Source organism: Myotis brandtii, unplaced genomic scaffold (genome assembly GCF_000412655.1).
Source record: "Myotis brandtii unplaced genomic scaffold, ASM41265v1 scaffold383, whole genome shotgun sequence".
Taxonomy (NCBI): Eukaryota; Metazoa; Chordata; class Mammalia; order Chiroptera; family Vespertilionidae; genus Myotis; species Myotis brandtii.
The window spans coordinates 1267433-1281903 of NW_005364711.1; the positions used below are offsets into that span (position 1 = coordinate 1267433).

The 14471-nt window shown below is 39.8% G+C and overlaps 1 protein-coding gene across 1 annotated transcript in view; it reads right to left on the minus strand.

Moving 5' to 3' along the window:
- Nucleotides 1-14471, minus strand: part of ANKFN1 (ankyrin-repeat and fibronectin type III domain containing 1) — a 450804-nt gene that overhangs the window by 25010 nt on the left and 411323 nt on the right. Inside the window, exons 12-15 of the mRNA XM_005872543.2 lie at nucleotides 9511-9618; nucleotides 4347-4446; nucleotides 3507-3639; nucleotides 2923-3039 (exon numbers count right to left, since the gene is read on the minus strand). Coding sequence (XP_005872605.1) covers nucleotides 2923-3039; nucleotides 3507-3639; nucleotides 4347-4446; nucleotides 9511-9618 — 458 coding nt within the window. The remainder of the gene's footprint in view (nucleotides 1-2922; nucleotides 3040-3506; nucleotides 3640-4346; nucleotides 4447-9510; nucleotides 9619-14471) is intronic.

The window sequence follows — 14471 nt, forward strand, 5'->3', positions numbered from 1 at the left end:
GACGGGGGGGGGGCCCAGGCCGGGCTGGGAGCCCCCCCCCCCCGCCGCCAGTGCACAAATTTTTGTGTACGGGGCCTCTAGTAATACAATAATTAATAAACAATAGTACTAAATGGGAAGTGAGGAAGTAAGTGGAGAAGGAGTTTCAAGAACTTTGGGTCTAAGGAAGAGAAGAGAGTTTGGTAGTTGAAGGGGTATGTGGGGTTGAGGAAGGGATTTGAGGGGAGGTTAAACTGGAGAGACTTGATTTATCCTATATAATAAAGATGTAATATGCAAATGGTCATTACACTGTGAAGCGTAAGGACCGACTGCGTAATGACCAGATCACGGATCAGGAGGAGGGTGGGGCAAGCGAGCTACAAGTGGGCGGCGGAGAGCTACAGGAGGGGCAGGGCTGCAAGTTATGAGGGGGGGGGGGGGGGGAAGGGGCGTGGGGAGAGCTGCAGGAGGGCAGGGTAGTGGATGGAGAACTACTGGAGGGCGGCAGCAAGCTACTGGTGAGCTACTGGTGCACGGATTCATGCGCAGGGCTAGTAGTGTTTAAATAAGAAGTCAGAGCACATTTGAGGGAGAAGCCTTTGGTAGGAGGAGTGAGACTATTTGTTGGAGTAGGAAGGAAGAGAAAGTAGGGTCAATGGAAGGAAGCTTTTAAATTTGATGATGGAAAATAATTAATTCCCATTTATTAATGAATTATACAGTGAAGTCATCAGCTAATCTGGTAATGAGTGTGGGGAAGGTGAAGGGATGTGGGATAATGGAGACGGTTTTAAATAGTTGTTTTATAGTTTGGGAAAGTGAATTTAGTAGAGAAATAGAATGTGATCACTAGGTAACATTATATGTGGGAATTGTAGTAGTGAATTTAACATAAAACCAGTCAACTGTCCCCCCCCCCCACTCCCACCTTTTTGGTGATTTTTTTCTATAGCAGTATACAACTATACTTCAGTATAGACATGTTGGATTCATCCAGACTTGGGATTTTTCCAAATAAATAATATGGAAGGAGACAGTGGCCAGAAATTTAGAATATTTTCAAGGGAGTGATTATGATGGGCCAAGGAATATAAGCTAGACAAAGAGGGAAATTCCTCAGAAGGCGGCTGATGCATTACGAAGAGTTGTGGGGCCAAGGAAATCCAAGAGCTATTGCAGTGGGAGTAGTTGAGTAGGGAACACTGACCATCACAGCTTCCCTCTAGTTCCTCAGCATCTAACTGCACTGGCTTGTGACGGTCTGATTCTTCCAGTGTTACTGATATCAGATGAAAGTGTTTTAGGAAGCCTTCAATAAACATAGAATCAAAGAGCTCCATTTGAAATCCTAAGGTTATTCAGTCTGTGATCCAAGCATGTCTGGGCTGTATGGTGGGCTAATGAGAGAGTCCATCCAATAAGGGCTCTGAGCCTCCTGGGAAAGAACTTTATCCTAATGAAGGAGCAGTTTGAGGTACAGTGAATTGGTCTAATTTAAGCTGATCAGTGATGAAAGGAAAGGAGTGCTTCACATTGAGCATAGTCATCATGGCCAAGCTCCAAGAACTTATTCTTGAGTTGAAGGGGAAGATTCTGCAATCAAGAGAGTTGAAATGGAGAGCACTGTTTACTAAAATATCTGAGGCCAGTGAGGACACAAGGCAGTAAACCACTTATGTAATGGAACATAGCACGGAGCATTCTTAAAGGTAAGAGTTACTTTGCAGAATTACTTATAATAGCAACACAATAATTATTATTGCAGGAAGTTGAATTATTGCGTGGGTCAAGAAATGAAGTTCCTGTAATTGCAGGTGGTGGTGGAGCTGTAGAATTTTTTTTTTTGTTATGACCCTATTTTTATGCCTTGGCTAGGATAGCCTGGCTAAACACAGCGTACATAGATTCCTGTTAGGCATATTTCTGGGGTTGATGTAACTGATAGCTTTGTAGGTAGATGCCCATTACTGTTAAAGGCTCAGAGATCTCTTAAAGACCCCAGTTCCATGTAGCAGATGTTTTTCTGTTAGGAACCACAAACTCAGGGATTGTCAGAAAACAATGAGAGGAAAACCCTGAAGAGCTTGGTTAGAACACAAACTCTAGGAGGGACTCTGTAATCTACAAAGATTCTTGTAGGGATTAGAGACCTTATCTGATTAGGTTAGTACCATGGTCGGCAAACTGCGGCTCTTGAGCCACATGCGGCTCTTTGGCCCCTTGAGTGTGGCTCTTCCTAAGCCTTAGGAGTACCCTAATTAAGTTAATAACAATGTACCTACCTATATAGTTTAAGTTTAAAAAATTTGGCTCTCAAAAGAAATTTCAATTGTTGTACTGTTGATATTTGGCTCTGTTGACTAATGAGTTTGCCGACCACTGGGTTAGTAGTACAGACAGATGAATACATTCATGGTTATAAGTAAGCTTTTGTTTTGCTTTAAGTAAGCAAAAATGTATGCAAATACCTTTGTTTTACCAAAAGCATCAAGCCAAGAAACACCTCAAAATATCTCCTTAGTCTATTTCTCCATCTCCATACACTCATAAAGGCACGGGATGCCAGAGCAGCAATGGCTCTTCAGGTGATCTACTCAAACTCCTTTTATTTTGCAAGTGATAAAACTGAGACCTAGCAAGGAGAAATGAGTTGGCTTATTAATATCAAATCCAGAACTCAAGTCTTCTTACTCCTTGTTTGGGGGTCACTCTTAGACTCTTTAAGAGAGACCCCTGCTCCTCTTCCAAGAGACTGCTAAAGGCACAGGTTCCCTACATGAGCATGTGTATAGCAGCTCAAACTGAGAGTCCTTCATATGCTTCATAGGGCTCTGAAAGAGAGAGGATCTCACCATTTCCTTTCCGGGTCAGATTGAAATGGAATTGACCAAGTTTTTCTCAGTTTTCTGTCGAGGTCTGGGTTGAAACCTGGCCCCTCACCTGTAGCTGGGCTGTTGCTGCGAGCATCTTCTGCCGAGTTTGCAGTACTGTGGATGAGGACATGGAGATAGGCACACTTTGCCTTAACCACCTTATATCTTCCCACATACAAGACAGCTGCAAAAGAAGTCACAAGGTCATATCATCATCCAAGCCAGTACATGATTTAGGTTGTGGCATCAAAGCACAGCAGGGAGAAGGAAACCTGACCCCTGATGTTTGTTCTCTAGTCCATTTGCAGATATGGGTGAAACAACTTTTTGATCTCTGTCCAATTGGAAAAAGATCTGAATGTTAATGAAACAGTCAGATCCACAGTTTAGTCTTTGCCAAACGATCCCATAACTCAGAATAGTGGAGACACAATCTGACAGGATGCAAGCTTCTTTGCTTTGAAAATGTAGTGTAGACACTGTTTTGGCATTTTGTATGACCTAGGGCATATCAGAACTGAAAGACCTTTTAGGAAATTTACTCCCACCCCAATACTTTGATCACTGGAGACCCCTTAACTAAGGTTTCAGAGATTTGTGTGCAGTAACATTGGTGCAAAGTGGGAGTAAATAAAATCAAACTCAATATACCTTCGTGAACCACAGAAAATCTTGTGTGATGGAACTGGTGTGAGAGTCATCTATTTCAACGATTGGTATTTGATCTTCATTGGTGACTAACATATTATCTTTGTAATAAAATATAACGGCTATGTAGAGTCCCCTAAAAAGAAAAGGCAAAATAAAAATTGTCCTCCACCATTTTCCTCTACCAAGCCTCAATCATGGTAAAAATTTTTTGGACATGAAAAGGATAATTTAAAATATATCTATGAGCGTATTCTTGCTAAGAATCACAAGTTCACTGATCAAAACTCAGAGAAATTACTATCTTGTTCAAATTCTCAGAAGAAAAATGAACTTCATATTCTTTTTAAAAATGTGATAGATCTATTAAAAATTAAAATATGGTAAACATACAATATTATGAGTTTCTGGTATATAACATAATTATTCAATATTTATATACTTATGAAGTGATCACCATGATTTAAAAAAAAAGAAAAACAAATCTTGTCATTTGCAACAACATGGATGGACCTAGAGGGTTATATGCTAAGTGAAATAAGTTAGAGAAGGACAAATACCGAATGATTTCACTTATATGTGGAATCTAATAAAGAAAAATGAACAAAACAAAACAGCAACAGACTCACAGAAAGAGATCACACTGATAGTTGCCAGAGGGGTGGCGGTAGGGTGGAAGGGTGGCTGAAAAGGTGGACGGAAATAAGAGGTATGAACTTCATATTCTTTTAATAACAAAAAGTAATTTCAACTTAGTTTCTACTCAGAACGAAAACCAGCTGATTCCTGAGAAGTTAAAACTTTCTGAAAAAACAAAAACAAAAAACAAACTATAGGACCCACCGTTTCAATGTCTTCACAAACTTGTTTGAGGAATGGAATAGGTGTTTTAGGCTCCTTGAGACTGACTGCTTGCGGCCTGTGGTTTGTAATTTTGAACTTTCTGGAACACAGAAAAAAATACAGTGTAAATTCCATTGGCAGAAAACACTCCCAGTACCTTCTTCCCACCTTCCTGCCTTCTACACCCCTGTCTCCTCAGTGTTATCCTCAGTCTCATGTAGGGATTCAGCTCATTCATTCCTACAAGAAACTTTTGTATCTTGAGATGCCAGTGGTTAATTCAATGAACAGATCCTCAAAAATGTTGGCCATGAGTAACATAACTCCAGGGGAAACCACTGGGGTGTTTTGTTTATCCTCTCTGTATCATCGGTTTATTATAAGGTAGGATAGTCCACTAAATTTTTTTTCATTATACTAGTAAAATTAATATAGGTATATTACAGAAAATGTGGAGAATAGAAAATAAAAAACAAAATCCCACCCATATCATCCTGCCACTTTATTATAACCACTGCTAGCATTCTGGGAAGGTTTTTTTCCCCCCCAGCATATGTGAGGGTTACAAACATAGTTGTAGGCTTAGGTATGATTATTATCCTTATTCAGGAGAAAAATTGAGACAGAAAGGTTAAGTGAGTTGTCCAAGATAAAAAAAACGCCAGTACCCAGAAAAACGGAGACATTCATTCACTGAATAAGTATTTGTTGGGACACTACTGTGTGCAAGGTTTTGTGGCTACCGTGGTGAGCAAATCACCCATTGCATCTGTTCAGCTCTTCTGTTTACAACCTGGAGTTCTCCCTGACAAAAGCAGTAGACTTCTTTGCAAACAGGGCTCTATGGAGTTGAATGAGATGATCACTGATTCTAATTCTTATCTTTAATGTAATGAAGGGAAGCTGAGGTTGGGCCATCATCAAACTTTTGACACATCTGTCAGTGGGGATGAGAATATGGTCCATATTGGTGCTGTTAAGACATGGAATCCTGGGTGATGACCCATGGCGGAGGCCCAGTGTGATTCTGCCCATGATCCTATAGGAGCAGTTGGGAGTGAGCTGACACAAGCATTCATGCCAGCTTCAAGCTTGAGCTGGTAACAGTTATTCCTGGCAGAACAAAGCAAAAGCATTTTTTTCTGACTTGAACATGAATTCAGCTGGTCATATCCTGCTTGAAAATGATGCTGCTGGGACTTCCGGTTAAAGCAGCATATTGAACGCATTCATTACATATTGCTCTCTCCTTAAACATCACAAAATGCAGAGCAAAAAGATTTTAAAAATCTATAAAGACAAAGACACAAATCTATAAAGACAATGAGATGGGACAGGAGACAAAAGCAAGTGAATTTTGGTAGCTGGAAAGCAGATGGACAGATGGATTTAGCAGACTTGAGAAAGATGAATCCTAAGCCAGCAGTGGAGAAAGATGAGAAGTAACCTGACTCACCCTGTGGGCACCATATACTGCTGGAAGTTGGGGGTGAACATGGAGCTAAAATCAGGGGGATGTGTTTAAGTCTGTTTAGAAAGTAGTTAGACTTCTAGATATCCTCCGCTACTCTGTTTAGGTAGACAGATACCCTTTCCTCTCTCTAGAAAAAAGAGTCATATTCTCTGGAAAGCACAAAAACAGGTCTTTAGAGTGGGAAACACAGGGTACAGTTAATGAGGGGAGGAGGTGTTTCGTACTCAAAAACAGGTGGATTAAATGAAAGTTTCCATACAGAATATTTCCCCACTGGGCTCTCAGAACACTGGTACTCAAACTTATTTCCTCCCGGCAGGATACTGGAAAGAAACTTCTGTGGCCAAAGAGAAGGTACCTAAAGATTCTGACATTGGCTTCACTGCTTTCCTAAAGATAAGGCCATGCTAGACCACCTTACAGTGAAGCCTGTAAATAAAGAGCCCTAGTGCTCAGAACTTCCCAATAGCTACTGAGTTCCCTTCTGTTAAATCTGAGCACATGTCTAAGGATCACCAGGGAGTTGCAAAGAACAGGTTAACAGGAAAGACAGACGCCAAACCCAAAGAAATAAAAGAGCATTTTAGAGGAGAGACTATGCTGAGAAAAGAAAATATAAAACGAAACAATGCCTATCATTAATAGCCTGAGAAATAAGAAAAGACATTGCCTCATAAAAACGATAGGAATCTGGAAGAGAAATATTCAGAGAATAAAACAGAGCATTGGAAATTAAAAATATTTTATCAAAGCCCTGGCTGGATAGTGCAGTTGGTTAGAGTGTTGTCCTGATACACCAAGGTTGCAGGTTTGATCCCTGGTCAAGGCACATACAAGACTTAACAGCACCAATAACCTCTCTCCCCTCCCCCCTCTCTCTTCCTTCCTCTCTCTCAAAAAATACATGCTATCAAAGTCTGAAAGACATAATAGAAAGCTTAGAAAATAAAGTTGGGGAAATTTAAAAGGACACGGGGATGGAAAGGAGTAGAGGGAGGGGGGAAAAGGAAAAATAAAGGGCTGGTCTCTGAGGTTCAACATCTGAACAAGAGTTCTTGTAGGGAGAATGGAGAAAAGGGAGGGAAGGAAACAAATAATTTAAGAAAATATCCCCTAATTGAAGGTGCCTTCCATATTGAAAGGGCTTGCCAAGTGTGCAACACAACGGACAACAATAGAGCCACGCAAAGGCACATAATAGTGAAATTTTAGAATACTGAATTTAAAAGGAAAACTTAAAACCTTAGAGAGCAGAAAAAATAGGTTTTATACAAAACTTCTGCAATCAGACCAAAAGCTAGAAGACAGTGAGGTCGGAAGGAAAATTATTTCAATGGCGAATTCCATTCTTATCCAAATCCTTAAATAAATGTTAAGTAGAATAACTAGGACAAATTGTTAGACATTCAATGTATCCAAAAGTTAGTTCCCAAGTATCCTCTCAGGAAGCTGCCAGAGAAAAGGCTTCCCCAAATGAGAGACTAACCCAAGAAAAAGAAAGACATGGGATAAAAAAAAGAAGAAATCTAATATTGGAGAGTGGCATGAAGAGTCCTCAATATGGTGGTGAAAGGAGATCTTAGGGTGACAGCTGCTCACCAGACACAGAGGCAGCCAGTAACCAGTCTAGATTGGAGGAGGTCAGAGGGCTCCATGAGAAGTGTCTTTAAGAAGGTGCAGTTGAAACAATAGTAATGTTATCTGATTGTATTGAGAGAAAATTGATACAACTGGAGAATAGCAGAGTATCCTATAGGACCACTGTTCTTTGGAATGCACTTTGGGTACTGTTTAAGTATCCAGAGCATATTTCAATATAAAAAATAATCCTCCTTTTTGCGAAGTTCTACCTTATGCCTTAATCAGTCTTTCCGATAGTCCACATATATTTACATCCATGTGAGGAAATGCATGCACATGATAAAAGTTGATGGAAACCATAGAAATAATTGGGCTGTCTAGACAATCATTTCTTGACCACTGAATAGTAATCCAATAGTAATGGGGAGAGCATCTAAATCCTTAGGTAATACAAACAATATTCCCTTATCCTCATGAGTAGTTTTATCTTTCCCCTTCTGATAAAGATCAAACAAAATGTGGCTTATGAATTGCAAATAATTATCTTTTCATTGCTTTATTACCTTTGCTTGCCATACAGGAACCAATGGGCAGGAGAATGATGAAGAGGCAGGAAAGGAGAAAGTGAAGTAAGAAATCTATGGTTGAAACTAAGAGATGCTAGCTGAGTTTTAAGTAGGTGTTAAGATGGTCATACTTAGCATTAGCAAAAAGTTGTTCTCAGTTACTGTTTAACTATGACAATAAAGCCCTTTGGAAATTTTGACTATAGCTAGAACTGAGTATTAATATTTGCAAGAAAATAATGTTCTTCTAGGTAATGCCTCGTCTGGTTAAATGGACCCTAGATAACTGAGAATTGAGTGCACCTTGCGTAGTGTGGAATGTTGAAGGCTCTGATCTGGATAAAGTTTTCCTAAAGTTCTGGGAATGAAATCCCTCTGGGGTTTCCTTCTCAAGCTTCTTCCATGCATATTTACCTCTCCTAATGAACCATTCATTAGGACAATATGTTCTTGCAAACGTGTGTCCTCATTTCTAGTTATAGCCAACATTTCTACAGTTATCATAGTTATACAGTAATTGGGAATAACGTTTTGTTTACACCTCATCAGAACTCAGCTAGCATCTTTTCATCTCAACCATTGATTTCTTACCTTCCAGGTCCAGCAGTGCCCTGAATCTAGGGAGTGCAATGTGGTTGGCGATCTGGTGGGTGAAGGAGCATGGAAAATGAAAACTTTATGGAGGCTTTAATTCTCCAAATAAAACTAAGTGCCTGTTCCACGAATCATTACACAGATCAGAAACCCGACCCTGTCCCATTGGAACAGTCCAAGTAGAAGAGAAGCTTTCAAAAGCTCCTCGAGAGATTTTCTGGGTGTAGTTGGCAGGTCTGTGGAAGGTATGCTCTACTTGGTCTTGAGCAATAGTACAGGGGAAGATTAAAATTCAGGGTGATGTTAAAGTCCAGGGCCCAGTCCTGATGTAAGTAAGGATGGGAGACCAAAATGAGGTGTGACAATGAGGCTGGGCTTGGAGACAGAAAACCTCAGTTGCTATGTTGATTCTGTCTTTTCCTAGCATTGTGACCTTGGTCAAGTAACTTATCCTCAGTGGTAATTGCCAAAATGAGGATGGAAAAGAGATATTGGATGTGAAATTGCATGTAAACTTTATTGGAAGTATACACAAAGGTTTACTATTTTTGTTGCTGCTATAAATGGTTGTGCTTCCTCAAGGATGCTCACAGAGTTTGCTTCAGAGGTGAAATTTTTTAGGGTGAATATCCTCAAGACCCAGCACACTGAGGAGGTTTGCAAAGGGACAGTTCAAAGGGAAGGGAACTAATGGCAGCTGCTGTTTTTCTTGTGCTTGTTTTCAAACTATTCTTATAAAGAGAGGGTGAGAGAGAAAGGGAGGAAGGAGAGGGAAATCTTTTCTGAAGGGTTAAAGCAAGATAGTGCTGTAAAGTGATTCCAGATGTACAAATATTAATATCTCTCTCTCCCTGATGAATGAGAAGGTATGACCCAGTTAGGAAACTGCTAAAATTACCGGCGCCACCGAGACCTCAGCCGATGGCCCAGTGCAGATTTTTATCCTTACCTCGGCAACTATAATGCTGATGAAGGGCTCGGACCTGCTGCAGCAGACCTTCCAAAACTTCACTCTGTCCCTTGTGTCTGGGCTCTCTGTCGTCATAGTCTTTCCAGTCTATTGAACAAAAGAAACAAACAGAGTGAAACTTTAAAGCAGGGGAGGCCTCTCCCCAGCCCTGCCTTGGGAGCCGAGTTTTGCTCATGCTGCCCACAGACTCTGTGGATAAGCACCCAGCATTTGCACAGCTAGCAAGCAGTGCCAAGGGTTTGGAGGCTGCCATTGTTCAGGGCCCTGTGCAAAACAGTAATTGTGGTTGGTTTCTCATGTTGGGCAGTTTTAGGGCAAAAGAAAATGGTAATGGAAAGCCAAAAGAAAATGGGGAATTGGGGAGTCCAATTTCCCCTCCCCCAGCTCCTTATTCTCCTTTCAGCACCCAGTGTCCTAATCAGTTCCCCTGCCATCTCTCCACTTAGCACCCCAGGTCTCAACTGGATTTCCACAGTAGGAAAGAAGGGGGTGTGGGAATGTGCAGACTAGATGAAATCTACAGTCCCAATGCTTTTATTGTAGGTTTCACACTTTTGGCCAAATTGACATTTCTTTCCAAGGAAAGAGCCCATGTCAGATGCCAAGAAATGGAAATCTACATTTTGCTCTAATGAATGTCTGCTTTGGTTAGCTGGCACGGCAACTCCTGCACATACTCTGAGCCACCAACCACCCTGTCTGCTCAGTCTCTAAATATACAGTATTAGCTTACATGGCAAATTTAAATTGCAATACCCACTGAGATTTTTCTCCCCCTTCTATTTTCATTCCATTTGGCAATAATGATATCAAGAGTAATAACCCGTATGGGACTAATGTCAAGTCTGTAATTCTGCTGTCTCCAACTCTGGATTTTTTTTTTTTAGCAGGTCAGTCAGTCATTTCATAGTCCATCCCTTCTTCTCTCTGTTTTCCTTCCCTCAGTTTTACTTTCTGAACCTTTCAGAAGCAAACAATTGAAGGCGCTTCTTAGTTAAAATGCTTTTTCTAAAAACGCTAGACTTTTTTTTTCCTCCTAGAAAAGTCAGTTTGTTCATAAGTATATTGGAGGCTTAAATTCTAGTTGAATGATTTTCAAATTCCCTCCCCCTAGTTTTATTTTAAAATATGGAATCTCCCTTGTTTAGGTGCCATGACAGTTAAAGTTAGGTAAAAGTCTTCTACACTGGTCCATCCAAGGCCAAGTAGTACAGCACATTTAGAAAGACACAGGTCCTGGAGACAGATAAACTTGGGTGTGAATCCTGGCCCTTCTGATTCCTAGCTTAGTGACTATAACTGAAGTAAGTTACTTACACTCACAGGGTCTCTACTCTGTAACATGAGAAAGGAGCATAGTGTCTACCTTGAAGTATTTTGTGAGGATTAAATGAGAAGACTATGAGGTATCCAGTGCGATATTACATAGAAGGCATTGTGTAAGTAATAACTTAAAAAGAAGGGTATTTATTGGTGGGGTGTTAACTCCCTGAGTAACAAGTATGTAAACATTCTTACCTTATCAGATGATACCCTATGAAGAAGGAGGCCCCAGATATATCCTAATCCTTCCTCTTTCCCACCCTCTCCCATGTACCCTTCTCCATTTTAGCTCTCACAAGACCGAGGCCAACAGAAACCCATTCCAGTTCTACATTACTCAACTGGTTGGTGGCATGGCCAGGACTGTCACATAGTCTTATGACCCTCCCTAATATGCTCATTTCCTTATACCATGGACATGTTTGTTTTTTCTTTTGGGAAGGAGGGTCAGAGCTTGGTTGGCATCTGTGTGGTGTGGGTTAGTTGTGGTCAACTCTGGAGACAGGGAATTGGCATAGGTGCTTTCTGTAGACTCTGTTCCTTGTGGGCAGAAACTGTGACTTAATTTCTCTTTGTCTCAGGTTTCTCCTCTGTAAAGTGAATTTTTGAGTCTCTTTTTAGGTTATCTGAGATTTCAAAGAAGTCATGAAAGAGATTGGTTCCCTTATTATCTTTGGGCACATAGGAGACACTCATTAAATGTTGGTGAGGCATTGTGAGTAGCTGTGTGAAGGTGTTCAGGTAGGATGGGCTAGGAAAGGGCTGTTATTAGGAAATTTGGAAATGTTTGAGGACATTAACTCCAAGTACTATTTGTAGTGTCCCTGTTGTCTGGGCACAGTGAGAATAAACATTATTTTCATGGATTTCCAAAGGTCATTATGAGTTTGTTCCCCTAGCTGGATAAATGTATCTGAAATCCTTATGATAAGATGAGCAACATAGTTTGCTTGAGTAGGACTCCTGGGTGGCTGAATTACTGCCTGGCCCTGAACATGCTAATACATTCTAATGAGTGTTAATACTGCTGTCAATGCAAGGGGAGATGAAATGGACCTGGCTCTTTCAGCCGAGTCCTATTACATCAGAGGCGAGCTTGAGCTGATGACTTTATGATACATTAGAAAATTGCTAATGCTAAATTGCAGCCTGAGTGAATGCCGGACATGATGCCAAGGTTTTTGGAAAGAATGAGTTTTTCTCATAGATGTTTGGAAGGTTCTGACGACTACATAAAATAGGAGACTTTAGGGATGAGGGAGAAAATTGAAAATATATTAAGAAATCAGGAACCTGACAGGAATAAACTTGGTGTGGTAAGAAAAGAGCAGATTGTGCCACATAATACAGTTCACTGTTCTGGTAATGAGACACTTCAATTGCAACACAATGCAGAGCTTACATTCGCTGGCGATATCAGGGCTTTCCTGATCGTAACTCAGACAAGCCTGTCTGGGTCCTTTTCTCTTATTATGTACCCTACCATATAACATAAGTCTATAAAAACACATTAAGGCCTTTTGTAAAAATATAAAAAAAGTTTTATAGCTTACTGGAACATATTACCCAATTTCCAATTACTCTGTCATGTTAGAATACATTGTCTTCTGGTAAATATTTGAATAATGATACATGTTACATCACAATGTCATACTCTGTTTGTAAATAGAACCAGAGTGTTTTTATATTGTTCTTTCCAAGTGATATGGCATGTCTGCAGCAACTATAATGACATGTTTGCATTTTAGCTCTTTGCCAGATACCCCTACTAATCCATTGTGCTGTTTTTGAAAGCACTGCCATTTTGCTGTTAATTAGCAAGCAATAAGTGAATCTTCCAGTCTTGGACAACTGTTCTTGTCATTTTGGAGAGAGCTCTTCACATGAGCTGTGAGGAAGAGTGTCTGAATAAAATTTATTTATAGAACCAGACATGTGATGTTTATATGTAAACGCATCCACATGCAGATCTGAATTTGCATGGGTTGTGCATTTGGAGTGGGTTTCCCACTGCCCTACCTTCAAGTGAGCTGAGGCTAGCTTTTTTTTTTTCTTTTCTGTCTCTTCTATCCCTCCATTTCCAATAATACATACCTATTTCCTTTTCTTCTTGGAAAGAGATTGGTTCCCTTATTATCTTTATCTTTCAATATTCCCAGTTTGTATTTCTGACAAGTCTTGAATAAGAAAGATGTCTAAATAAGACCGGAATACTTAAATCATTAAGTGCTAGGGGATTCAGGAGCCTTATAGAGTCTCTGGTATCAGTGATCTAAGGCTCTGTATGATCTGGATTAGCTGTCTGAATCCACCAGAGATGGGAGTCAGGAATGGTTGGCTGGTTCTTAGTTGGCTTGTCTGCCTGATAGTGGGGCACTAGTTACTCCTGGTCTAGATAGCGGGTCTTGAGCTGTTTGGGCGTGGATCCTGGCTTAGCCACATACCAGAGTTGTAACCTTGAGTAAGGCAACATCCTCTCTGAATCCCTATTTCCTTATTATTAGAGGAGACGGAGGGTTTGGACCTGACTTCAGTGGTTGCTAGTTTGGTGATGTGGGGCTCTGTGTGTGTATGTGCCTCTCTATGTTAATAGTTCTCTCATCAGTAAAATGGGTCTAAGAATAAAATTCACCTCAGTAGGTTTGTTATAAAGATTAAAAGAGTTAACCCATGATAAATTCCTAGATTAACACATAGCATATAATGAGTCTTATAGATGTTAGCTCTGATGCTGCTTATTCACAAGATGGAACAGTGGTGACTGATAGTTGTGAGGATTAAGTGAGATACTGAATGGGAAACCCCATAATATACCACCAATTTGTGATTGGTCCTGGGTAAAGAGTTATCATAATACTCAAAAAGTATATAAATATAAAAAAGAAAACTCATAACTCAGATATCCACTATTAAATTTGGAGAGTTCTATGCAGACACACCTATCTAATTATAGTCAAACTCACAGTTTAAATGTTGTATAAAAATCTTGCATTTTTTACACAAAGCTTATACTATAAGAATTTCTTCAACACAATGAATGTTTTGTAAAACACCATTTTCTTCTGTAGTATAGATACTATATGATACTTTATTTAACCATTAAGTTAATATAGAATACTTGTTTTCTCACCACACATGATATTTCACTATACCAATATGTTGCTGCACTGCACATCTTTGTCCATAATTGTTTGTCTGCATCTGTTTTCTTAGATTAAATTCCTAGATGTGTAATTATAGGTTAGAAAGAAATGAATGTTCTTATGGTAGTTGATATAGATGGCAAATTGTGTTCCAAAAAGGAAGTAGCAGTTTGCACTCACAGGAAGCATATTATACCATTTTTAACTATCACATTCGTGAAGATCCAAAAAACTACAATACCAGCAATAGGCTCATTATGCAGAAAAATATATTATATGGTATGTTTGGAGATTGTTTTTTTTTCTGGTTAACAAAGAGTTACCAGATATACCAGGGCATAAATGATTAAACTTCAAATAATTAGAGGAGGCTTTGCTGGGTTTTTCAGCCACCACAACAGATATTATCAGTTATATTTGTGGCAGAGTGCCTGTTTGTGAGAAAGTTTTTCTTCTGACGGAATGTAAGATTTG